Raw genomic sequence first — 26,289 nt, forward strand, 5'->3', positions numbered from 1 at the left:
ATAAATAAAAATGCTACAGAAAGAAAATAGAGAAAAATTCCAAGTGCAGGAAAAAATCATTACAATTGCCAATCCTGCATGCCAGCACCTTTCAGGAAACACTGTTGTTATTCCAATAGACAGACTGACCGCTTGCTTATGCAAGCACATTCTTCCAGTTCCATGCCATTGGGAAAAAAATGAGTTTCCTGGAAGGTAGCCACATGCACACTTGGTGATCACAATGTTTTTTTCCCTGGACTTGTATATCTATATGTATTTTCTCCCTTTCCTGCTTTTATGTTTGGTTTCATCAAGCACTAGTCTTTATCAGGTTTTATTGCTGTACTACTTCGTGGTAGCCTTTATAGATCACTGCATTTTCACAATAGACCTTTTAATTAGAAGTTAGCATACCCTGTTCTTACTGCTTCACACTGTACATTCTTGCTACATTGGCCAAATAAAAAATTTTGTAAGGTATCATGAGGGCCATTAAAGTGACTTGTTGCAGTCTAAAAAAAAAAAAACGAATAGCCTGGCTGCAAATGGCAGCAGAGAACACATAGGACAAACAAGAAAACCGATATGATTTAACAACCAAAAGTTTAATGTACACACCGAGTAAATGCTCGCTGACAAGCAATAGACTGAACATACACAAAAAGGAGAAGCAAAAATTCATGTGCATTTCCTGACAGGAAATGCATCCATTTCTAACGGAGGCTGTGCTGACAAGATTAACCCAGCATTTTTAGATCTACAGCTGCCGTAACTTCTCTAGGCAGCCGATCTGCACAGAATGCTAGCTTCTTCCTCTACAATGCACATTCAGATGTGGAGAGTGCATCGTAGAGGAAGAAGCTAGCATTCTGTGGAAATCGGCTGCCTAGAGAAATTATGGATGCTGTAGATGCAAATACACTGGGAGAATCTTGTGTCAGCATGGTCGCTATTACACTTTCAGAGATGGATGCGTTTCCTGTTGGGATCTGTATTGACACACATCAGATCTTGCTTCTGCTTTTTGTGTAAATTCGATTTATTGCTTATCAAACAGCATTTACTCGGCATGTTAAATAAACTTTCATTTGTTAATACACCTCATGACTGTCTCGGTCTCTAGCAGAAAGGTGTTCATTCTTTTTACAGTGAAGCTGTATATGCCTATGTGAAACACCCATGGTCCAATCCCAAAAACCCTAGTGTAGGGGTGTGAGCCATTGCATTCGTCTTGCATGATGGACGGAGACATTTATTGTTGGGTAGACATAGAAATGCTTATGCATTTCAAACATACATTTATCTGCGTATTATTGCAGGGAAGGGACACAGAGGGGGATGGGGTTAAGACAAGATCATGATGTCATTATTATCTCACAGCAAAGGTGTGGTGGGCCATTGGCTAGACCGATAGTGACGTCGTTTCTCTCTAGCAGCAGAGCACGCGTGCAGCAGTCTCTTTCAGACTTCCCAATAGGTTCGAAAATGTGTCCCTGTATTTAATTAAATGAAATGTGCAGCCCCGGTGTGTCACTTCGTAACTACAGTGCATAACTGAGTCATAAACATTATGATTAACGCATTACAAAACACAAGTGCATAACAGTATTCAGAAAGACTTTGATGGACCCGCTGGATTAACACAATGAACCACTCATTGCACTTTTTATGAAGGTGATCTTGCAAAGTGCAATGTGTGGCATTCCAAATAAACAATGTGATAAACCCAAGCCAAACATGTGCATAACCTCATTAAGAAACACAGACATAACCAATAATATAGAAAGACTTGAATAAACCATTGGAATTAACCCAGTGATAAACACTGGGGCTGCACATTTCAGCTTCGCTGGTTTACCGTCTGTACAGGGTGCATGGGCAGTAACTTTTTCTGTTATTGTTTGTCAAGTATTGTATAATGTTGTGCCAGTAAAACATGTTGGGCTAGTTGGTGCAATGTATTGGTACTGCTTTTTTTGCTGGTTTTTTTCTTAATGTTGTGCCCTTCTTCCTTATGTAACAACTTTCTTATTCCCCCTTGCATAATACTCCAACCTTGCAGCCTGCGAGGTATATAAATAAGTACATAAGCACGTCATTCATTCATCTGCATACACCTCGCACCATTCCTTGCTCAACAAACGTCACTGTGTTGATGTCTCGCAGCGTGCATCTACATTAACTGCCATTTGCGTTTCGGTATGGTTTGTGAACAGTGTAATGCATAAAGATTACATGACATTAAGGTTGTGACCTATGCGGTGCATAAGCAAACCTTGCAAAAGATGACATGTTGGATTGTTTAAAATAAGACAAATTGTATATATCGCAGTTACTTTAACAGCATTTAATTGACCACTTGACAGACACCTCACTTTGCATAGATTCCAACACCTACACTGAATATGCAGTTTTCTTTTTTGCTTATTAATGCATGGGCCATGGTATTACTGCATGGCCACATGGTAGATTTGAAAACAAAGTGAAATAAATTAGTTTGTTGCAATATAACAATATGTGTAGATCACTGCGATTGTAACACGAGAACTTAATACAAACATGCACACTATAGGATGCAGACAAATGCTCAGGACAATCTCCAGAATGTTTGCATCCTGATACTTATGAAAGTGAATGGTTTCATTCCATGGCTGTCAATGAGAGGGAGAGAAAAACTTTATTGTGTTCGTGGAACAAAAACGCATTGATATGCTTAGACATATAGTCATTGCTTAACACTTTCGAAATGAATAATTATAGCTTGCTATCGACATTGGAGCAGCCTTTCGGCAGCAAGAAAAGGAATCAGTTTTTCCAGCTCTGAACATTGAATTGCAGGAAATGCAAGCAGGCATAAAATTCTGCCAATATAATCTGTTTAGGAATACGAAATTGGAATAAACATTGAAGCTTGCACTTGTACTTTCTCTGGCTGAGCAATCTAGTTTGAAATGACTCCCATAAGCATGTCATAACAATGTTGACCTAATACAGGTTAAATGCATGACTAGCTTAAGAAATCTGGATGATTGCTATAAATTACAGTGAAGAAACTATAATATCTAATAACATTAATAATATAATAATAATATTTATTTCCACAAAACAGGCTAACCGTGAGAGGCGTGCGAGGCTGAGCAGAAAGCTGAAAAATTCTACAGCAAGTGCGCCTGCCGTGGGCCTACGATCCTGCATTATGAATAGCGCGTATTGATATGGTCTTCTTGTTAGAAGTTCCGAGTATACTACCAGCGCGAGACTCGGGACAACAAAGTGGACGAGAAGCGTGTCTTTTAGAATGCTATATTACAACGTACAGGTTTCTACAAAAGCGACGGTAACTGCTCGAAACATTTAATGCGTCGGCTTTTGCGCCTTTAGAAATATTTAGAGAAGGCTCCCATATATATATTCGCAGCGCAAGCACGGCGATGGACGAACCAGGCTAGCGCTAAGGTTGGATTTCACAACACAGTTTTCATTCCACGTCCTAATCACACTGATCGTTTGAGGCTTCGTTCAGGGGCACACGCGGGCGTTCGGGTTGGTGCTTCTTGTTGCGTTTGGCGTAAGAATATGGCTAGGAGCAGGCACCACATATGCGCAATGACGGGCAATATACACGCATCGTTTCTCCAGAAGCTGACGCCGAGCACGCGTAGCGCGAGGATCTTGCTGGGCTGACACAACTTCGTGGCAGCCGAATTCCGAATACTGCATATACGGTGAGGGTAGCTATATGAACTTGTCGATAGGTCATCTTGTAGATTGTTGAAGCACAGGCAGAACGAAACGGTCATAGAATGTAGATAAGACAACACACAACGCTGAACCATAGAATAAAGAATCGCTGGCTGAACCACCTGCGAACAGCTGTTTACGTGCGCGATGTCGCACTGAACTAACAAAACCGCCGTCGCGCACCCCAAGACAAATCTTAACTAACGTTCTTAAATTAGTAAACGCACATATTATTTGCTTCTAATCAAGAGAAGTCAATAATATTATAGTGTAAACGTTTTATTCACTAAAATAAAAGAATTATGCACCGTGTGTCACGAAACCTGGCAGTAAGCAACCCTGGGCGTGGCACCAGTCGCATTGTTGAAATCGCAATCATGTGAAATGAGCCCTCTAAAAATCGCATTGCGACGCGTGCGACAGCACCGATTTTCGTCTTTGCAGTCGCAGCATGTGAAACAGCCTTTACTCGCTCCTACAGCATAGGGCGCGCGGCCGCGATGTGATCGCCCTTGGACTTTATGCGAAACATCACGGCGACGACAGAATGCGCCTGGAGTGTCCATATAATTGCCGTTGCAATAATATAATCAACCATTTTATTAATAGATCGTTCTGCTTTAGGCATATCTGTGAGTTGACATCGTACTTTCATGTTCATGTACGAATCGTACGTAGTGGGACACGCCCATTCTGGAGGAGTGGTCCGGAACGTGGTAGGAAATATGGATGTTTAAATCAAAGAAAACAGAAACTGCCAATCCAAGCACTCCGTACAGATGGTTAACATGCGAAACTGAAACGTGCGGCCCCGGTGTTCATCATTGGGTAAATCCCGACGGTTCATTAAAGTCTTTCTCAATTGCTGGCTACGGCTTCGTGTTTTTTAAGAATAAATAAATAAATAAATAAATAAATAAATAAATAAATATAACGAAAACAGGATCAGTGGCACGAGCGCGTTCGCGCGCTAAGGCCGAGTGGTGCGAACGAGCCAGCTGTGAAAGAAGGCGACGACGCTGGACCCAATGCTGATGATGATAGTTTTTTCTATACGTGGACACCATAGTGGGAAAGGAAGGAAGGAAGGAAAACTTTATTCGGTCCTGCAAGTAGTGATAATTAACCACTAAGCGGGCCGCTCCCACGTCGGGACCGGAAGGCCAAGCCTCACGGCCACGTCGTGAGCCTGCGGGACAGCCCAGAATTGTTCATCCAGGTCCGGGCTGCGAAGTGCAGCCTCCCACCTGGAACTTTTCTCACCATAGTGGAAAAAGTAGTAGCCCTTAACAACTTCGCTGTAAAAGAAGTCAGAGGCGATTTAGCGGTAAATGCTAGAGAAATGCGCTAGCATTACGTCACACCTCCTTGAGGTCCAAGATACATGATTTACACCGTGTTCACCATATTGGAACGTGTTGTTCAAGAAGCTCATTCGACATACGGCTTGGCTTGTCTCTTCGAGGAGAGAAGTACAACTGATGGTGGTCCGGCGTAGTAACAGCAGATATATCATCATCATCATCATCATCAGCCTAGTTAGGCCCACTGCAGGGCAAAGGCCTCTCCCATACTTCTCCAACTACCCCGGTCATGTACTAATTGTGGCCATGTTGTCCCTGCAAACGTCTTAATGTCATCCGCCCACCTAACTTTCTGCCGCCCCCTGCTACGCTTCCCTTCCCTTGGAATCCAGTCCGTAACCTTTAATGACCATCGGTTATCTTCCCTCCTCATTACATGTCCGGCCCATGCCCGTTTCTTTTTCTTGATTTCAACTAAGATGTCATTTACCCGCGTTTGTTGCCTCACCCAATCTGCTCTTTTCTTATCCCTTAACGTTACACCGATCATTCTTCTTTCCATAGCTCGTTGCGTCGTCCTCAATTTCAGCAGAACCCTTTTCGTAAGCCTCCAGGTTTCTGCCCCATATGTGAGTACTGGTAACACACAGCTGTTATACACTTTCCTTTTGAGGGATAGTGGCAACCTGCTGTTCATGATTTGAGGATGCCTGCCAAACGCACCCCAGCCCATTCGTATTCTTCTGGTTATTTCAGTCTCATGATCCGGATTCGTGGTCACTACCTGCCCTAAGTAGATGTATTCCCTTACCACTTCCAGTGCCTCGCTACCTATCGTAAACTGCTGTTCTCTTCCGAGACTGTTAAACATTACTTTAGTTTTCTGCAGATTATTTTCAGACCCACCCTTCTGCTTTGCCTCTCCAGGTCAGTGAGCATGCATTGCAATTGGTCTCCTGAGTTACTAAGCAAGGCAATATCATCAGCGAATCGCAAGTTGCTAAGGTATTCTCCATCAACTTTTATCCCCCATTCTTCCCACTCCAGGTCTCTGAATACCTCCTGTAAACATGCGGTGAATAGCATTGGAGAGATCATATCTCCCTGTCTGACGCCTTTCTTTATTGGAATTTTGTTGCTTTCTTTGTGGAGGACTACGGTGGCTGTCGAGCCGCTATAGATATCTTCCAGTATTTTTACACATGGCTCATCTACAACCTGATTCCGTAAAGCCTCCATGACTGCTGATGTTTTGACTGAATCAAACGCTTTCTCGTAATCAATGAAAGCTATATATACGGGTTGATTATATTCTGCACATTTTTCTATCACCTGATTGATAGGATGAATATGGTCTATTGTTGAGTAGCCTTTACGGAATCCTGCCTGGTCCTTTGGTTGACAGAAGTCTAAGGTGTTCCTGATTCTATTTGCGATTACCTTAGTAAATACTTTGTAGGCAACGGACAGTAAGCTGATCGGTCTATAATTTTTCAAGTCTTTGGCGTCCCCTTTCTTATGGATTAGGATTATGTTAGCGTTCTTCCAAGATTCCGGTACGCTCGAGGTTATGAGGCATTGCGTATACAGGGTGGCCAGTTTCTCTAGAACAATCTGACCACCATCCTTCAACAAATCTGCTGTTACCTGATCCTCCCCAGCTGCCTTCCCCCTTTGCATAGCTCCTAAGGCTTTCTTTACTTCTTCTGGCGTTACCTGCGGGATTTCGAATTCCTCTAGGCTATTCTCTCTTCCACGATCGTCGTGGGTGCCACTGGTACTATATAAATCTCTGTAGAACTCCTCAGCCACTTGAACTATCTCATCCATATTAGTAACGATATTGCCAGCTTTGTCTCTCAACGCACACATCTGATTCTTGCCTATTCCTAGTTTCTTCTTCACTGTTTTTAGGCTTCCTCCGTTCCTGAGAGCCTGTTCAATTCTATCCATATTATAGTTCCTGATGTCCGCTGTCTTACGCTTGTTGATTAACTTAGAAAGTTCTGCCAGTTCTATTATATATATGTATGGCTTCCCACACTTCGCACAGACATATAGACATTTGAGAACGCAGCACTTAGGCGCGCGTTCCTTGGGGTTGAGCGTCAGCGTCACTCGGCGCAACCGCGCGAACGCTTTCGCCGTCGTCTTCCGAAGTTGGCTCCGATGCCGGTAATCATGCCAGCTTTCCCTCGCTGCTTCTCCCTCTGCAATTAGCTGATGGCACTGGCCCACGGCGAGTCGGTGCGGTGATTCCAATCTCAAATTCCTTGCCTCAATATATCGCGAAATGTAAACACCTATCGAGCTGCGCTGAAATTTCGCACTGGAGAGTATTGTGATTGCCGGACACCTTTTTTCCCACATTGGCATTGCGAATGCTATCACATTAAATATAAACCAATAAAACCGTTAAATATAATTCGCAATTCCATTAACAGAACGGCGTGCTTTAGAGATGCAGGTTAGTTGACATTAAATATGCATTTTTCATCAAGGAAGTTATTTTCAGAGCGCCGCTCTTAAGCGCCCGTTCCTGCGGCGAGCGTCGGCGTAACCGAGCGAACGAGCACAGCGAAAGATGAGAGCGAACGCGGCGCGCAGCGGGAGATGAAAAAAGCGGCGAGAGCGAGGAGGCACGAGAAGGCGAAGAGGAGGGTGCAGTAGAACCATGAGGCGGAAAGCGGAGGGGGGCATGGCGAATGGGTGAGGAGGAAAGCGGGGTGCCGGCAGCGACCAAGCAGGCGGCGTACACAAAGCGCTGGCGTGGGCTTCGGACCCACTGCGCATGCGCAACCACGCCTATGGCGCAGCCGCCGCTAGAGAACGCGCTCCGCCCGAGCCACGTGCTCCAGCGTTCACGCTTTCTTTCTGAACAATGAGCGACGCAACCGGTGGAAATGCTTCGTCTGCCGCTACTGCTCGAGCTTCCCGAGCAGAGGCTCAGCTCCGCTGCCGAGACGACGCTGTCGTTCAGAATCAAATTTTTTGCTACACTTTATCGCGCATTCAAAACACGTAAAAAATTAGATTACGGGGTTTTACGTGCCAGAACCATGATCCGATTATGACGTACGCCGTAGTGAGGGACTCCGGAAATTTGAACCACCTAGGGTTCTTTAACGTGCACCTATGTCTAGATATGTACATAGGTGCTTTCGCATTTCGCCCCCATGGACATACAGCCGCCGCGGCCGAGATTCGATCCCGCGATCTTGTGCTTAGCAGCCCAACATAATTTTTTTAAATTTATTGCCGGTGTAGCCCAACATCATAGCCACTAAGCAACCACGGTGGGTAGAAAATAAAATAATAAGTAGTAGTTTAATGATTGGGAAATGTAGAGAGGTCGGCCGGAAAATGGAGCATCTGGCCTGCTACTCTACGCAAGGGAAGGGGAAGAGGGGAAGAAAAAGGGTCACAATGAGGGGTGATAATGGGGCGAGAAAAGAAAAAAAAACACCTATACAGCTGCGCTGAGAATTCGCATTAGGGAGTATCGTAATCGTTGGTGAACACATTTTTTTACGCAGCTTATGTTTTATGTAGCAATCATACGTAGTGAAACATGCACATTCTGGGTAAGTGAACAAGAACCAAGTGGCAAATACTGAGTACGAATCAAAGAAAAATAATTGAAGAATTTGTTCACCATTCCATTAATAGATTGGTGTGCTTTAGCGATGCCTGTGATCCGACATGATCCGCTCAGGTTTCAGTAGGAAATTGACATAACATTTGTTTTAATCATCTGCATACTTGGTCAGCATAAAAAAGGTTGTATAAGCCACTTCGATGGTGGTTTCGTACGAAATTCGCATATATAACCGCAAATATATCCGCAGTGATAGCGACTGACTGCACTTCAAACTGTTATGTGCAACATGATCTTTTTATAGTGTGTTCATTTCCGTTAGTAGCTTTTGAGAACTGTCTGTTTTCATGTATCTTGTCATGGCACGGTCGCGAATTGCTGACCTCCTTCGATTTGATATGTTCTGTTACGTCTATTAACCTTTTCTTTGCCACGTTTGTCAACACGCTTTGTGAGAATTGGGAACGATCGTGTCTTGTTGTCCACACTGCAATATTAGTCATGCCTGTGAATTGTAAACCAGCTTTTTGTGTGTGTGTTTGCGACCGTTTTCTTCGTTGACTGTCCTTGAAACGTCTGTTTGTGCCCGTGGATACCTTATTCTTGGACTGTCCTTCAAACTATTGCTTGTGTGCAACATGGACATTGCGTACCACAGGCTTTGAGCGAAAATGCTTCGATGACACGAAAGGCACAAGAAGGCTACGAACCCTCGATTTTCGGTGGGAGTCGAAACCACAACCTTTGGTGATAATTAAGGCGAAATTACTGAAGGCGACGTTAATTAAGATATAGTTAATTAAAGCCCTCGAACCCATGATCTTTGGTGGTAGTCGATCCCACCACTCTGGTGATAATTAAGTCGAAGTTAATTAAGGCACAGGTGGCTGAGATAGAGTTAAGGCATTCGACCCCCAATCTTTGGCGGGAGTCGAACTCCGGGACTTTGGTGGGACTCGAACCCACGACCTCGGGTGGGAGTCTAACCGTCAACCTTCGGAATTAAGAGGGATGAATAAGCGAAGTGCACTGAGCAAATTAAGGGAGATGACTAAGCGAATTAAGAGGATGAGTAAGCGAATTAAGAGGGATCACTAAGCGAAGTAGACTAAGCGAATTAAGGCGGATGTGTACGTCATATGTCCGTCTTTAATGCATGGGCGCTGGGGCTTTTGTCTTAGAAATAACATAAGCGACCCTGTGATTTTCTTTTTTGTGTGTGCACTAGGCAATCGGGTCTACAACAGAGTAAAACATGGCCTGTGGTTGGGTCCTTCTCACAAACCCAATATGGTTCATAATTACTACAGCGCAAACAACGAATCAATACCAACTAGCCCAATTCACCATTCTCCAGTAGGGTTCTTACCTGACGTGGCAGTATTGGCAAAACAAATCTTGCTTTCTCAGCTTTCATCATGCCTTTTCTTGATTCAAAAGTTGCAAAGACAAAGCAAACATAGACTTGCGCCCATTAAAAAAGTTTAAAATAGTTTTGTGCTGCCCGATGCGATTTAATTTTGTGTGATGGAATAACAGCACCAATAAAGTGCTTCATGAGAAACGTCAATGAACACGCTAAACTAAAGTGGGATTCTCCTTTCATGGTCTAGTTTCTGCAGCGCGAAGCACTGAATTGCGGAAAGGTAAAAATGATGAAGGAATACCACAAGAAGGACAAACACTACATATAAACACCATACATGAATATTGCTATTCCTTCATCCTTTTGACCTTTCCGCACTTGAGTCTATCGCACTGCGGAAATTACACCATGAACTTAAATATGCTCGCCCACATCGCTATTCTTATTCAGTGCTTCTCCTTTCGCCTTTTGACAGCGCTCGTCAGCAATATTTAAGTCTCTTGCGTTTCAGAACGGAAAAGAGCCGTAGAAATGGATTAAAGTGTCACGGGGAAAAGAGTTGATTCTTTCCTCAGTTGCCATATTGCCGCAGTAGAACCAATCGAACAAACCCAGGAACAACATCCTGAACAACATCACTCGAAGTGAACGAATTGCGGGTACGATGAAAGGTCGGTGCTGAAGGAGATAGGGTCAATTACTTCACACCTACTACTGAAGCTATATGTTTCTATATGGGGACATTGCACTTCAGAGTGTGTTGTTTTCTTTAATATTGTATTTATTCGTAAGTGCTGGTTATATGTGTCAGATATACACTGTTCAGGTGTTTTTGCTACAATACGATTAACAATTTTTTTTTCAGCGTACTTCTCAACCGCCTTTTATATGTATCTGTTGTATACGTACACTCGGCTTTCCGAAGTCGCCAAATATGCTGAAAATTGCTGACAGCTGGCACGTGCTCTGACTAGCGAGACTCAAGAACGTCAAAAGACACGACATGACCGCGCTCATCAACCATCGCACAACTTTGCTCCTGGTTCGCTTGTTTGGCTTTGGATACCAGCCCACATTCCTGGCCTCTCTTACAAACTCCTGGCGCGTTATCACAGTCCGTACCGGATCATCGATGCCACTTCACCGGTCAACTACATCGTCGAGCCGCTCACAATGTCACCAGACCTGCGTCGTCGTGGGCGAGAGACAGTATATTTCAACCGCCTGAAACCGTATTACCTCTGTATTACCGTATTATCTCTATTAGCTCATCATCTCTGCACCCCGAGTTGCCAGGATGGCTACGCTTCGCTCCCGGACCATTTTAATGAAGCAGACGCACCCCTGCGTATGTGCCGAGTGAAAAGGAAGGCGCAGCACCTTGCCGTGATCGCGAGAGAGTCCCGTGCTACAGATAGACCTTGCAGTGTCTTCCTAAATATAGCCTTCCAGCAACGTTGTCAACGGCAGTAAACCTCTTCGCACTGTATATACATCGTCATAAAATATTCACTCTTCTCGCGTAAAGCCAGATTCCTTAATATAAATGTCGGTGTTTCTCGGCTTTAATAAAGACCGCCACACATAATATCTACATATAATCAGAATGGTCATCCTGGTTAATGCCACGCGTTCAACGTTAGACAAGCTTTCAAAGGGGACACAGCAGACATATAGAGGTTCTGTAGATTCTTAGTATATTCACCGCAACTTTTTTTTCTGGCAAATACACAGACTCAGACATGCGTATTCTAACGTTTATTTTGATTTTTAGCGTATTGTTACATTTACAATCTTTTTCAGGCGGCCCGTTTATTGACCAATCGCCGCAGTGGGTAAGCGCCATTCGCTTGGGAACAAGAACAGGAGGTCACCGAATGCGCCACGTCATGCATCGAGACAGGTCGAGCAGCCGGCTCACGCGAACCCCAACGGATGCCACGAGCCGGGTCTCCTTGGACCTGACCCGCTCTGCGGTCAACAAGCCGGCACTGCCCAGCGGTGTGGCCCTCTCCCCTTCCTGCCAGGACTGGAAGCAAGAGAAACTGGCCAAGGCCCTCCTTGAGCTGGAGGCAGGCAGCCGCTCGCTAACCTCGCCAACGGCCAGCGCGGAGGAAGCGTCATTGGCAAGAGGTGCGAAAAAGGAAGCGCATCGTACTAACTAACATGCGTTTAATTATGAGTAGTTTCATGGCCATCCGCAGGAAGAGCCGTATCTGTCAGCCTCAACCTTTTTTTTTTTTTTTCTCACGCATGGCACGTGCCTTCTTAAAAGGCCCCTCACCAGGCCAGATAGCGAATTTCGGTTGTACTCTAGACGTTCATACAAGTCCTCTAAGAGTGTTCTGCCGCAAGAATTTTTCCAATTAGTTCACTAATAGCAGAGATCAAAATGCCTGAAGTGCCGCGAACCCATCATTTCAGGAGGCGAGCGTCACCGCCAACATGGGCACTCTCTCCAGTTGCCCGGGCAACTGGAGAGAGTGCCCATTTCGTTTGCGGAGGCTATATATGGGCCCATATATAGCCTCCGCAAACGAAATTGCATCCCTGCGTTCTCCCACACCGGAGCCGGAGGATGGCGTGACGAATACGTCACGGGCTCCGCTTTCTGTCTCTCTCTCTCTCTCGCCCGCATTTTTGCATTTTGGCGCACTTCCGGTAACGGTCTCACGAGCAGGCTGTGAAGTTCAGTTAAGTTAAGGCGCAGGCGTTATTATTCTCTAAACCGAAATTCGTCTAATGAAACAACAAATTAAATAAATAGCTGATGTTTTCAATAATTCTTGAAGTCACGTGTCACTATGAGTGACGTCACAGCACTACCATGTACGTAGGCGCACTCGCGCAATCGGTGTCCGGCTGGTAGCGCGGCGCCAGCGAGAAGGGCAAACGATGCTTGCTTTGAAATTTAAGCTCTTTTTGGGGCGCGTAGGGTTGTAATAGTTAACAGACACGACTTTCAGCGCGTATTGCATGCACTGCGCTTGTAACTTAGAAATGGCCAAATCTGGTGCAGGAGCCCTTTAAGCGAATGGCAGTAGTTGAGCACTTAGTAGAGACGAGGGCAAAAAAGCAGGCACACCGACGCACGGGTCTCCTTTTTGTCCTCATCTTTACTAAGCGCTCAACTACTGTCATTCAAGATGAACCGACTTCGCCACCCTTTAAGCGACTGTTCGCTCCAGTACGTTTACAGCTGCGAAGTCGCCCAATCATCCACACAAAATCTCTTTCCGGAATCCGAGTGACTTGGTTTCGGTGCTGCTGTAGTTCGCCACCCCGTGTGTCATCCTTAAAAGGTAAACGTGGGGAAGGCAGGAGATGGAAATTCAAGACGATGAGAAAAGCGACAACAAGGTAAAAGCGGCAGCCAACGCTGTCGAAACGTCGACTACCTTGTTCTCGTTTTGGTCATGATCTTTAAAGGGTGCGTTTTATAGTTTTATACCGGTGGATAGACGAGGGCTCGATGAAACTTCGTAGGGTCTGGTAACCGTATGATGAAGAAACTGCAGTCACTGTAAAACTCAAGGTAAAAATAAATATAAACCAGGTGTTTCGGAATCCGCGTTGGTTCCTTGCCCATACCAAGGCAGACAAGAGCCGTTTGTCCTATTTCGTGCCAACATATGACGTATTGAGCCGGAGTATAGATGTCAGGTACCTACCCACCTATCCTGCTGAGAGTGCCAGCCGTCATGCGAATCAGCAAAGATTCCAGCAAATGCCAGATCAGACGTCCGAAACGTATCTGTTTGTTCACCTTGGCTTGATGACAGTGGCGTATAGCCAGCAATATTTTTCGAGGGAAGGGAGGGGGGGGGCGGCTCGAATTTAAACAGGGGAGCGGGGTGGGGGCTTGTGGATGCTGTTGTTGCACGTCGTTTTATGTAGGTATCCTGTGAACAAATTTCGAGGGGGGGGGGGGGAGGACAGATACCCGGTGTGTCAGTATCTTGCTACGCCTCTGGTCAGTGACCGCAACTTCTCCACCATACCGGTGTATTGTAAATATCGAGGTACTGAAGGGCACGGTACCCTGACTTAAGTAAGCACTGTATACAGGTGGGGTATTTTGTAATAGTCCACCTAGTGGGTTGTACATTTCGGCCGCTGCTGATTGGCCAGAGCCCCTCATCTCCTGCTCGCTCGTACAGCTGCAATGGAAATTCCACTAGGTGGACTCTTACAGAATACCCCACAGGTTAGTTTAGAATTACTCAGCAGCCGTTATTACACTATCGAGGCTGTTCATGACGTTGCCCGGCAGACACAACGCCATAGCGCAAAACAGTTTCTTTCGCTGGAGCCGAGTATCGCGGGTAAAAGCGCTATTAGGTAACTCAACATAAAGCTCATGTAAAGCTGGCATTAGAGCCTTTCGGCATTGCGCTACATGCACCGGTTGTGTGCCGTTCGCGTATACGCTAGGCTACTGCGCATGCTCGTGTTTCAACTCCGGGCCGCATACGAAAGCCCTATAGCAAAACAATTCACCTGAAAGCTGTCGTCTCCGCGTGCTTCTTTTCTACACCAGCGACCGCGTCGACGTTCGGGAGCGAGGGCAGTGGAGGCGGACCCAGCCGGGCTTCGCCGGCGTCCAAGCAGCTGGCCATTCGGATAGCGAGCATAGTGGTCGCCCTGCTGCTCCTCCTCGTGGTGCTCGTCTACTTCAACCTGAGCGCCATACACCGGCGCTGAAACAGCTGCGGCCATCTCCCTGGGCCGCGCTGGGGCGCAGGAACTGCAGCGACGTCGGTTTTAGCGCGCGATACTGTCCGATCGAGAGACTCGACGATTTCAGATAGTATAAGCGGCCCGTACATTCACTCGTTTGCTTCTTCGGAAGACGCAAGTATAGGTAAATAATTAAAGCTCACATTGCGCATTAGTATACTCCTTACTGCCGCACGACGTCTGTATATGTTTCAGCCACGGTTCACGCTTACCAGCAGGGTTATATGGCTGCGCGCGACGCCGTGAACCAAAGCAGCGCCCGTGTATTGTAAAACTACTCCATTCTGACTTTATTCCAAGCTCCCTACATCAAATTTACGTAACCGCCGATGCAAACACCGTCCGGGGACCCGCAGCGTTGTTTGAATAGCCCAATCAAACGCTATCCCTGTTAACAGCAGGTCACTTTTGTTTTCTTTTAAAACAAACAGTATTGCCTACCTTGACAGGTTGTAATGCGTTAGCATTCTTTGGGTACTTCACGTACTTTGCGGGAGCTATCTATGTTTGTTGTTTGTGTCTAACAGTCTTCCCGCCTACCTGGGTCACTGAGTAGTCGGTGGTGGAATGGGTGGCGCATCGGGCTGCTGTACAGGGTTCGGAACCGACCACCGAACCAACTTTGTGTCACTGAGTATGTGGCAATGCGTGCAGTGCGCGTTACCCTTGTGTAGAGCCAGTCTGAGGGTAGTTGATGGGCCCGAGATGCGTCCGGGCATGTTTGGCCACACTTACAGACGAGCCTTGCTCCATTGCTCTTTCACTGCCCGCGGAAGCAGACGATTAGCTAAGCGTCAGCGAGAAGGCACCTTTCTTGAAACAAACCCCGGTCTCGGCTCGCGCTGCTTCGCTCCGCGCGAAAGCGAAATTGCCGCGGAAGCAAGTAGCAGTGGCAAGACGAAGGCGCTGCGTAAGCGTCCGCTCCCGCGGGAATTGAAAGAGCAAGGCCTGTGTGTATGTGTGGCCAAACGTGCCCAGACGCATCTTATCTCGGACCCAGCAAATAGATGCCGTCGCTGGCTGGCTCCGGAGCGCCCCAGGCGGCAGCCGTTCGCGCTCTCAGCACAAGGGCGGCGCGCGCACTGTACATGGTGCCGCTCTTCAACGAACCTGTTTCACGTCGACATGGGTCACTGTAGACGCGGGACTGGGTAGTACCGCTGTTCGAAGAACGTCTTTGATGCCGACTATATGAGTACTGGGTATGTGCCAATCGGTCTGTGCTGGTCTGCAATAAAGACAACACAGACTGAGTGGCACTTTATTAAAAGGATCCTTCCTCAGGACCCTTTTAATAGAGTTCTTCGTATCCGTATGAACCTCTTCAATGCCAACTTGGGTCATTAGGTATGTGCCACTCTACAATGACGAGAATGATCCCTTAAGTTTACCCGATGCGAGCGGAACCGTAACCACGTCACGAGGGCTCCTCAGGGACAGCAACTTGTCGCATTATCAGTCTGCGCCACAAATGCACTGGCTACGTGCCGCTTTTCAATGAGCGCCTTTCACGCCAATGCTTTAGCGAGCTTTACCCTGAGTGCAGCAACCATTAACCTCTCTCCGACTTCGGTCACTGCAGTAAGTGCCACTGAGTGCACGGCCAAGCGAGGGAACAATTCTCAGCGTTCACAGGCAGCAGCGCACCGTGCCTCTCCTCTCGGAGGCCGCGCGCGGGCTTCTCGGCAGTGCCACTAGATGGCGCAGTGTCCAGAAGGAGGCTAAGATCCCTGAAGGGAAGCGCGAGAGATGGAGGCGTGGTGTAACATGGAGGCCTGGTGCAGCCCGAAATATTCTGACCAATACAGTAGCGCTGATGGCGAGAAGGCGTAAAATTGTAAAGAATTGTTTCGGCTTTTGTTCGGCGTCACATCACACCAGATGTGTTTTCGCGGCTTTCGTGACGTCACGTGACTGACAGGTAACATGGGGGAGGCCTGACAAATGTTTCACCAATCGTGGAGGGATATCGGCGAAAACAGAATACAGACAGATTGGAATACCTTTACGTTATAGCCAGTGGCGTAGCCAGAAATTTCGTTCGGGGGGGGCTCACTTTGCAGCTCGGCCTGCTCCTTACAAAATTAGTCGAGGGATCAATATATATATATATATATATATATATATATATATATATATATATATATATATATATATATATATATATATATATATATATATATATATGTCATTCAACAACCTTGTTAATATTTTTGTACATATGCAACGAACAGGGGAAAATCTCAACGACACTTTCCTTTGTAAGAATGTATTGCGCAGGACTGTCAGCGGTTGTTCATTGCGAGTAATTGCTCCGAAATTAAAGTCGCAACAGAGAGCACATATAAAAAGCAGGAGTTCTGCAACATTTACGAGGGCGAGTCAAATGAAAGTGAGCCAATTCGAATATATGACAAACCGGGTACTTTATTTAAAAGTAGTCACCATGAGTATTTAGACACTTGTTCTACAAACGAGTCGCGTAATTCCCGTATCATAAAACTCCTTGGATTGCTGCCTCAAAAATCTGTAGATGAGTACACGTCATCTTTCGACACGAATCTGGTTCCCTTGAGCAGTTTCTTCAAATTTTACCAAATGTGCAAGACGCAAGGCAACAGGTTTGGGCTGCATGAGGGATGTTGCAGCGCTTCCCACTTGAACTTTGCCAGTTTTGTATTAACCACATCAGCGACGTGGGAACGGGCAATGTCGTGAAGGAAGATGTCCCCAATGCGCAATTTTCCACGTCGTTTGTTCTTAATTGCGACACGCAGCCGATCCGATCTTTCACAATATCTGAAACGATTTAGAGTCTCTCCAGGTTTAGAAAATTCGATCAAAAGTGGCCCCTAACGATCTAAAAAGAAGTCAACGCTTTCCCGGCATAACTGACGGCCTTTGTTTTCCTTGGGAGCGGTGAATTCAAATGTTTCCACTGTAAGATTTGCCGTAGTGTTTCAGGCTAGTAGTAGCGGCACCATGTCATCCCCGGTCACAATTGCAGACAAAAAGTTGTTACCCTCATCTGGGGTTCTTTGACGTGCACTTAAATCTAAGTACACGGGTGTTTTCGCATTTCGCCTCCATCGAAATGCAGCCGCCTTGACCAGGATTCGATCCCGCGACCGCGTGCTCAGCAGCCGAACACCATAACCACTGAGCAACCACGGCCTTTTCAATTGTGTTGGGGGGGTTTGCACGGTGGCTTTAGCCCGGCCGTGGATCGTCTTTGTAACTTTCATGTGCTTCTTTGAACAGTTTGCTACAACGCTTCTTAGTGGCCAATGAAACGCAATGTTCAACGCATACGTCAGCCATACGGCGAATAATTTCTTTTTGGGAAACATCTTCATTTGTCAAAAACCTCACGACACCAAGCTGTTCAACTTTTGAAGTGTCAATAATGTCATGCAACCATGTTAAACCCCGTGTATGAGAGCATTAAAGAACATTTAACCTCACCTCTGCATGTCACTTGTAAATGAGATGCGTATGTGCTACACGCATGCCTCGAAAATAATGAACCGAACCATTATTGTGCCGGGCGGGTTGTTTCACTTTCATTTGACTCGCCTTCGTACATTAGAAATGCGAAGATACGATGGAATATACAAATGTGAAGATACAGTTTGATACAAGGCAAAAAATTGTCACTGGAAACAAAGTTAACTGCGCATATACACAAAACCTCGCAACAAGATGTTTAAATATACGCATAAGCCTCCAATAAATCTACGTACCTAAGAAAAAGCCACTATATATGATGCGTCAAATAAGGCAAATAAGCAGGTTGCGCAACCACAGATTCACAGATCACAGCACCCCCCCTCCTCCCTCCACTCCCAAAATGTATCGCGTGCGACGGAAGGCGGCGCGCTTCCTCCCCGCTTTTCTCCCTTGCGCACACAAGACTCAGCCACCATCGTCGGCTCACCACCTCCCCTTCCCCCCCCGCACGCTTTCACTCGGACATAGAGCATGCGGCGCGCGGTCACGATGTTATCGCCCTTGGCCTTTATTTATACGGAACATGAGGGCAACGACAGGAATGCGCCTGGAGTCTTCATAGAGCTGCTATCGCAATAATAAAATAGTATCCGGCAACTGAAGCATCCCGTCGCCCATAACTTTTCGCAAAAGAAGTAACAAAATCGAACTTTCACCATGCGAAAATTCGCTGCACCACAATAATGTCTTCTTTTTTTTTGTGGGCGGGGGGCGGCGAAAAAGTATAACGCAAAGGAAAGCATGTTGGCTACAATCGAATGCCTACTTTGGGCACCTAGTGTGGCTACCGAACGATTATCGAAGAAAGCGTGTGAAGCTTGGTCCACAGAAAACCATACGCGTACGGCTCGGTATCCTACACCGGCGAGACAAAATTTTCCGGAGTGGTTGCGCTCAAGCGAACGCGTTGCAATCCATCGAGTCCCCGCAGTGCTGGCGGCGAGCGACTATGCATTGTTTCTTTTTCTCGTCTGCTAGCCAGAAAGCGTCCAAAACTCTGCCAGGCGAAAATGCAGTCGGCCAGAGAAAAACAAACGCGCATCCAAGTGCGCCGCGCGGTTATCGATGCGGCACGAGAAAAACGCATGCGCTCTGGCTGGATCGGAAGCCCGCGGGTTGCGAGAACAAAAAAAAAAAAGAATGAGAAAGAAAGGAGAAAGAGGCTCAATATATCCTCGCGAATAAAAGTCTAGGTCGAAAAATAAATAAGAACTTAGTTACAATGGTGGCTTTAGTGTCTTGACATGGATGCTTTGGCGCAGGTGAAAAAAAAAAAATGTTTATATTCTTTTCTGTGACCTGATGGCACAAATGAACCACCAGAACGCTTTGTCTCATTGGACCTCGCTGCGTGCTTTGTCAACTTGTCTGATATAGTATGTTGATTTCGCTTGTCTCGTTGTATGGCCCGATGTACGACTTTAGAAAAGTCGATGCACCTTTGGCGTCAAATGTTTACAACAGCATTAAACCCAAAAAGTTCCGGAATCGAAAATCTAAAGCACGACTTTGAAAATGTCAATGGACCTTTCGCATCAAAATGTTATGAGAACTTTACACCCACAACGTTTCAGAATTGAAATCCAAGCGCTTCGTAGATTCCGCAGCCTCCGCGAAATGCCGAGACGACCCCCCCTCGCCTTCAAAACGCCCTTGAAATTTTGTGCCCGGTGGGGCTCCTTGGGTTACGATATGTGACTCCCAATTCATGGGGCGTTGCCCCGAAATCCAGCCCGATTTAGCAATGTTCGCGCTAAAATGTCTTTTCGAGCGTGAATTAAGAACATTCTAGACAAAATCGAGCATGATTTCTGGCGCCGGGAGTTGTTTTGGTCGGCGGCACATGACTGCACGAAAAAATTTCGGGGGGGGCTGAAGCCCCATAAGCCCCCCCCCCCCCCTGGCTACGCCCCTGGTTATAGCGCCCCGGAGCCACTATGCTGTAGTCACTCTTCTCTACACGGTATTTCACTTTGACTTGTGACTTCCTGTCAACGCCGGTATTTCTTTTCTGTCCAACTGGCGCAATGGTGGTGGTGGTGAAAAACGTTTATTTGCTCTATTTACACATGGAGTTAGCGGTTCTTCAGATGGCTTCTTCCATCTTGATTTGCAGTTTTGGTGCCCCTAGTCCAGGGCCCCACTGAGGGTAGCTGCCGTGCGAGCACGCCTTACTAGCCCTTGCTGGACTTTCAGGCTGTCGCTGGAAAGCATCCTCTCCCACTGTTCCGCACTCGGGTTTTCTATTATGGTTATTTCTTTTGCTTTTTGGCGGCCCACGTGATATGATATAGCGTGGGCTTGTCCCCGCACCAGGGGCATGTGTTCTCATATTGGGTAGGGTAAATTTTGTTTAGAATGTATAAGTTCGGGTATGTGCCCGTTTGTAGTTGCCGCCAGATTACGGCTTCTTCTCTGTTGAGTTGTTTGTCTGGTGCCGGGTATCTCATTCTGGCGCCCCTGTAGTAGTTTAGCGTGTCAGCGTATGTTTGTCCTACCGGTTCTGGGTCCTCTATGGCGGCAGTGTTCTTGGACGCCCGGTTTGTTGCGTACCCTCGAGCTATCCTATCTGCCTCCAGATTTCCCTCGACACTCGTGTGTCCCGGTATCCAAACTATCGCGTGTTTGCTTTGCTTGTCCGTGGGTCGGCCGTTAGAGCGGAGAATGTTCAGCGCTTTGCGGCTGATCCTGCCATTCATGTAATTCCGGCATGCTGTTTGCGAGTCTGTTAGAATCGTTAGGGATTTGCCTAGTCGATAGCCCTCGACAATAATACCCACGTTCAGTCTTTGCTGCATTTGCTGTTGCCATGGTGTTTGTCGGTATATACTGTTATTGCTGGTTTTGTTTTGGCTGTTGTAGGCGTGATATCAAGTCCAGCGGATGTAATGTCTTCTAGCAGTTGACTTATCAACACAGCATTGTGTGTGCTGGTCACTCCCTCGGCGTTATGCGGCTTTGCGTTCGTTTAAGGAATACTATTTTGCACAAGTCCATATGCTGCTCATTTTACGGCTTGATCGTAGCACGAGTAAAGACCGCGGATATACAAAGCTCGGCTGCATGATTGAGAAGGTGCTGTGCAACGAGTTATAACGTTAAAACTAATCACACTATGGAAACACTTCCAAATCTGTTCTTGTGCCAACTTATTTTCTCCTTGGATTGGAAGCCATGCATCACACAGTTTGATGCAAGTGTAACCATCATTCCGGCTCGAATGTGTGCGTGTGTGCGTGTGTGTGTGTGTGCCTGTGTGCCTGTGTGTGTGTGTGTGCGTGTGTGTGTGCCTGTGTGCCTGTGTGTGTCGTGTCTGTGTGTGTGTGCCTGTGTGTGTGTGAGTGTGTGTGTGTCTGTGTGTGTATGTGTGTGTGTGTGCGCCTGTGTGCCTGCCTGTGTGTGCGTGTGTGCGTGCGTGTGCGTGTGTGTGTGTGTGTGTGTGTGTGTGTGTGTGTGTGTGTGTGTGTGTGTGTGTGTGTGTGTGTGTGTGTGTTTTGACGCGTCTCATGGGCGCACTTCCAAGTATCGCCACTAGGTGTAGCTATCTATAGTCCGCTGCTATCAGTGTTTAGACGGAAGCCGTTGGAAGCCGTTGTAGATCTGTGACACGATCATACAATACCGTAAGGAGCAGCATGGGTTCATCAAATTGTATTAACGTTTAGGAAAGCTCGTGTAATGCTATAAGCAGCTTTCAAGGAACAAGTTTGAGCTGTACTCAAGTATACGACTGGTATCATCGATTCAAGGATGGCAGAATGGGCATTGAAAATGAACCTCGTTTGCGTCACTCTTCTACCAGTCGGACAGGCGAAAATGTTGATATGATTCGTGAAATGATAAACCAAGATCGCTGAAATGACAATCTGTGAGTTATCAGAGAACGGAGCCGTTAGTTGGGGCGCATGCCAACGAATTTTGACTGAAAAATTGCAGGTTAGACGACTTGAAGCACAATTCGTGCCCAAGCTGCTCACAGGGGAACAAAAACAAACTCAGTTTTCGATGGCTCAAGAGTCGAAAATGAAATTACAGCAGACCCAGTTTTGTCGAAAGTGATAACAGGAGATGAGAGTTGGTGCGACGGCGACGACGTGGAATCCAAACAGGCTTCACGTCACTAAAACACTCGTGGATCACGATGACCCAATAAATACGACGAAGTCGGTCAGACGTCAAAACAATGCTGATAGATGCTCCCTATATCGACAATGCCCTGAACGCGTCCAAGACTTTGTCCATAGGGACTTCGCTCCAGCCGAACTGAGATTTATCTGGGGTTTATAAAGGGCCTGCAAGAGGACATCTGAAGGAAGCGAATAGATCTCTGGCGCAGTGCTGATTGGTGTCTTCATCGTGACAACGCCCCCGCGCACTGTGAGCTGAGCGTGCGGCGGTATCTGGCGTCGCACCGATGGATGGCCATTCCACAACCACCATATTTCGCGGACCTGGCACCTTGCGACATTTTTATTTCTTGAGATGAAAATAGGTTTGAAGGGGCAGCGTTTCGATGATGTACCGGCCGTAGAAGCAATTTCGCAGGTGGCCCTCGACAGCATCACACTGAAGAGTTCCTAGGATGCATCGAATAGTGGAAAAAAACGAATTGTCCAGTACATAACAGCTCAAGGCGGCTACTTTGAAGGCGACTAGCTTTCTCCTTAAAAGTGAATAAAAATCATGATTCTCATAATATATGTATAAGCCAACAAAGAAAGACACCAAGGACAACATACAGGAAATTACTTGTACTCACTAATTGAAATAAATGTATAATTAATGGCAATGAAAAAACAACTTGTGGGGTACGATCCCACACCTTCACATTAAGCGTGCGGTGCTCTAACCAGTCGAGCTACCGTGGCGCCGTTTTCCCATACTCTTTCTTGCGTATTTATGTTTTTACCACTAGAACTAACCTTGGGAGTGTTAGCCAGTTAGCCGGAGCTACCACTCACAAACCTTGGCGGCGGATGTGGAAGATCCTTTCTCCCGCAGGCGTTACAAGTACGTGATCTTTTTGGGTGAAGGCAACTGGTCAATAAACCTACACATGCTACCTGAAGCCATCAATGTTGCCGGATTCGAGACTCTCGTTATGTAATGGACGAGAAGAGAATGGTCAACCGAAGGACCTGATTTTTATTAATCACATATCAGGAGAAGCCAACAATCAAAGACACCAAGGACAACACAGGGGCAATTACTTGTGCTTAATAAATGAAATTAAGAGACGCAAACTTAATGGAAATTAAAGTGGATGAAAAAAACAACTTGCTGCAGGTGGGAACCGAACCCACAACCTTCGCATTTCGCGTGCGATGCTCTACCAGTTGAGCTGCCTAAAGCCCCTCAATCTCCCAAAGTAGCGCCATTCACTTCTCTCCTCCTCCGCTCGGCGCGGCCTCGACGGTGGCGCCGCCGGCAGTGGGCCTGCCGTAGCAGACGACGGCTAACACGCTACGGGAGGAAATCCGCGGAAAAGTTCGTTCGAGTCCTGCGGAGCAGTTTTTTCAATCTAGATCTTGCTTTGTCAGTCGGCAACTGGCCTTAAGAATGTCGTGTCGGATTTGCGGAAGAAATAGAGAAAAGCACCATTATTCAAGGCGTATTTAAGGCGTAAAGCGCGCGCACGTTGAAAGTTCGTGTTGCTGAAACACGACACAAGCACGCGGTGTGCTCAGACACGCGAGTAATTACCAGAGTTTCAGGTTTTGACAGCGCGAAAGTATGTGCACGTGGTTTCGTAGGTTAATTTACGTACCTGCAGGATGCTTTTGTTCGGCCGGCGCGTGAGAGATTCCGACTGTCTGCGGTCAGCAATGCCTGGCAGCAGGGCCGTTTCTGTTCCGCGCCTTTTACAGATGTACGTAGCTCATGCACAGGTTGTGGTGGCCATGAGCAACGTTTTCACACATAGGCGGTATAGATAATTTTAACAACTTACCAGCATATGAAATCGTTATTTATTTATTACAGTGCAAATGGTTAGAATTTGATAGAAAAGAAAGAAGGAACTTGATGGGACAACTGGAAAGAGGTTCAGAAAATAATTATCCCCCTCCCTCATTGGCACCAGCAACACTTTTGTTGAAGTGCTAATTTTATCTCTGTATACTACGTGCGTCTGTATTCTTTTGCGTTGTAAGTTTTCACAAGGAAGCAGTGTTGCGTTAACTGGAACAGTCAAGGCACACAAGACAGAAGAAAAGTTGATTCTTGGGTTTTACATCCCAACACCACGATCTCATAAGGCACGCCATAATGGGGGCTCTGGATTAATTTTTTTTGCAGCTGGGGTTCTTTAACGCACCCCCAATGCACTGGACACGGGCCCGTTTTGACACGGGCGTCAAAAGAAGAGGTTGGAGGAGCCGTGGCACTTACTTCACAAAGCCGCGCGTTCTTTGCCACTTGCTCGAAGTCAGCCCGCCCGATCTTGTGAATCCACACTTTTCTTCGTTTTGCGTTGCGCCCGGCGGATGGTAAAACAAAAAGCTTTTTGCCGTCACTGGGTCTGTTGTGGCAACCTTAGGCGCAGCAGCACGGCATCGCAATTAAGCACTCGGCCCTAACACATTGTATAAAACTACCGCGCTCCTTCAAACCGCCTGCCGTACTTCGTCGCGGAGGCCCAAAAATGGGGGTCGCAGGCCCAAGATTGGGGGTCGCGCGCGCTGGAAAGAAAAGATATACAAAAGCGCGGCACCTGCTCTGCGCCGGAAAGAAAAAAATATACAAAAGCGCGTGGCCCGCTTTCACGTGACACAGATTGGCCAATGGGGGAGCGGAGGAGGCTGGGGCGACAGGAGGAGTGGAGGAGGAAGCGCCTGGGTGAGCGGGGTGGCGGAAAGATCTAAGAATGGCGCTACTTTTGGAAAATTGAGGGGCTTTAGAGCTGCCGCGGCGTGGTTTCCGCATCTACTTTCCTGGGTATTTATGTGTCCTAGTAGAACCCTGGGAGTGTTAGCCAGCGTTACCACTCACAGACCTTGGCGGCGGACGTGGAACGTCCTTCTTGCCGCAGGCGTCACGAGAACGTGATCTTTTCGGGTGAAGGCAGCCGGTCAATAAACCCACATATGCTACCTGAAGGCATCAATGTTGCCGGATTCGAGACCCTCGTTATGTAATAAATGAGAAGAAAGGGGTGCCGCGCGCGCAGCGCAGCGTCGTGGGCTGTCTCGTTGAGGTTGGGCCAAGGTGGGCGGGAAACCAGATGACGGTGTGGTGCTTGCGGGTGCTCGGGTCAGCGCCGCGGAGGACGCGTAACGCCTGGTCGGAGACGACTCCTCTCTCGAAAGCTTTGATAGCCGGTCTCGAGTCGCTGAATATTGTCTGGCGCTTGTCGTCGAGCGTTACCAGGGCTATCTGCTCAGGTCTTTCCTCATTCTTCTAAATTATACTCTAAAATGGATCTAAATACAAAATAATGGACTGCTCGCGCTGGTAAGTTTTGCTCCGGCCGTCCTATTCGGAGTGCACCCCCGAAAAAGTTAACTACCCGGAGCGCGCGCCAGGCTGCCCCGAGATGATGCTGCTAGCCGACCACTGGTTGACGTTCGCAAATGCCATTCTGTGCCTAAAATCGTATATATCTTCGCGGTTGGGAGTTAACCAAAGATGGGGTTGGGTCGGCTGGTATTGGGAGCCCATGGCAGAACCACAAATGACGCAGTGCAAGGGTATGTAGGTTGGTCCTTGTTTGAAGTCAGAGAAGTGCAGAGCAAAATTAGTTTTGAAGAGAGTCATAAAGCGAAAGAAACAGAGACCGCGAATTGGATGCAAAGGATGGAAACGAAAAACACCATGGAGACTTACAAGAATGAGAAAAAAGCAATTAGAAGGGAAAATCTGTACGATAACACGAAGGGAACTGCCCTGACATTTGAGGTTCGAGCAGCAGCCGAGGACAAAAACATACCGGAGCAAATATTCGCAACTAGACGAGGCAAGTGTATCCTTGAGCAAAAATCCTGTGACCACTCAGCACATCCTAATGGAGTGCGAAGGGATTCACGCAGTAATACCAGTACGTAAAGTAC

At 46.9% G+C, this 26,289-nt stretch overlaps 1 protein-coding gene across 1 annotated transcript in view; it reads left to right on the top strand.

Moving 5' to 3' along the window:
* LOC139047510 (uncharacterized) overlaps positions 1 to 14,999 on the top strand; it is a 35,559-nt gene extending 20,560 nt beyond the window's left edge. Inside the window, exons 2-3 of the mRNA XM_070521321.1 lie at positions 11,795 to 12,124; positions 14,532 to 14,999. Coding sequence (XP_070377422.1) covers positions 11,869 to 12,124; positions 14,532 to 14,695 — 420 coding nt within the window. The 5' untranslated portion in view covers positions 11,795 to 11,868 and the 3' untranslated portion in view covers positions 14,696 to 14,999. The remainder of the gene's footprint in view (positions 1 to 11,794; positions 12,125 to 14,531) is intronic.
* The last annotated feature ends 11,290 nt before the right edge of the window (positions 15,000 to 26,289 follow it).

Source organism: Dermacentor albipictus, chromosome 7, assembly GCF_038994185.2.
Source record: "Dermacentor albipictus isolate Rhodes 1998 colony chromosome 7, USDA_Dalb.pri_finalv2, whole genome shotgun sequence".
Classification (NCBI taxonomy): domain Eukaryota; kingdom Metazoa; phylum Arthropoda; class Arachnida; order Ixodida; family Ixodidae; genus Dermacentor; species Dermacentor albipictus.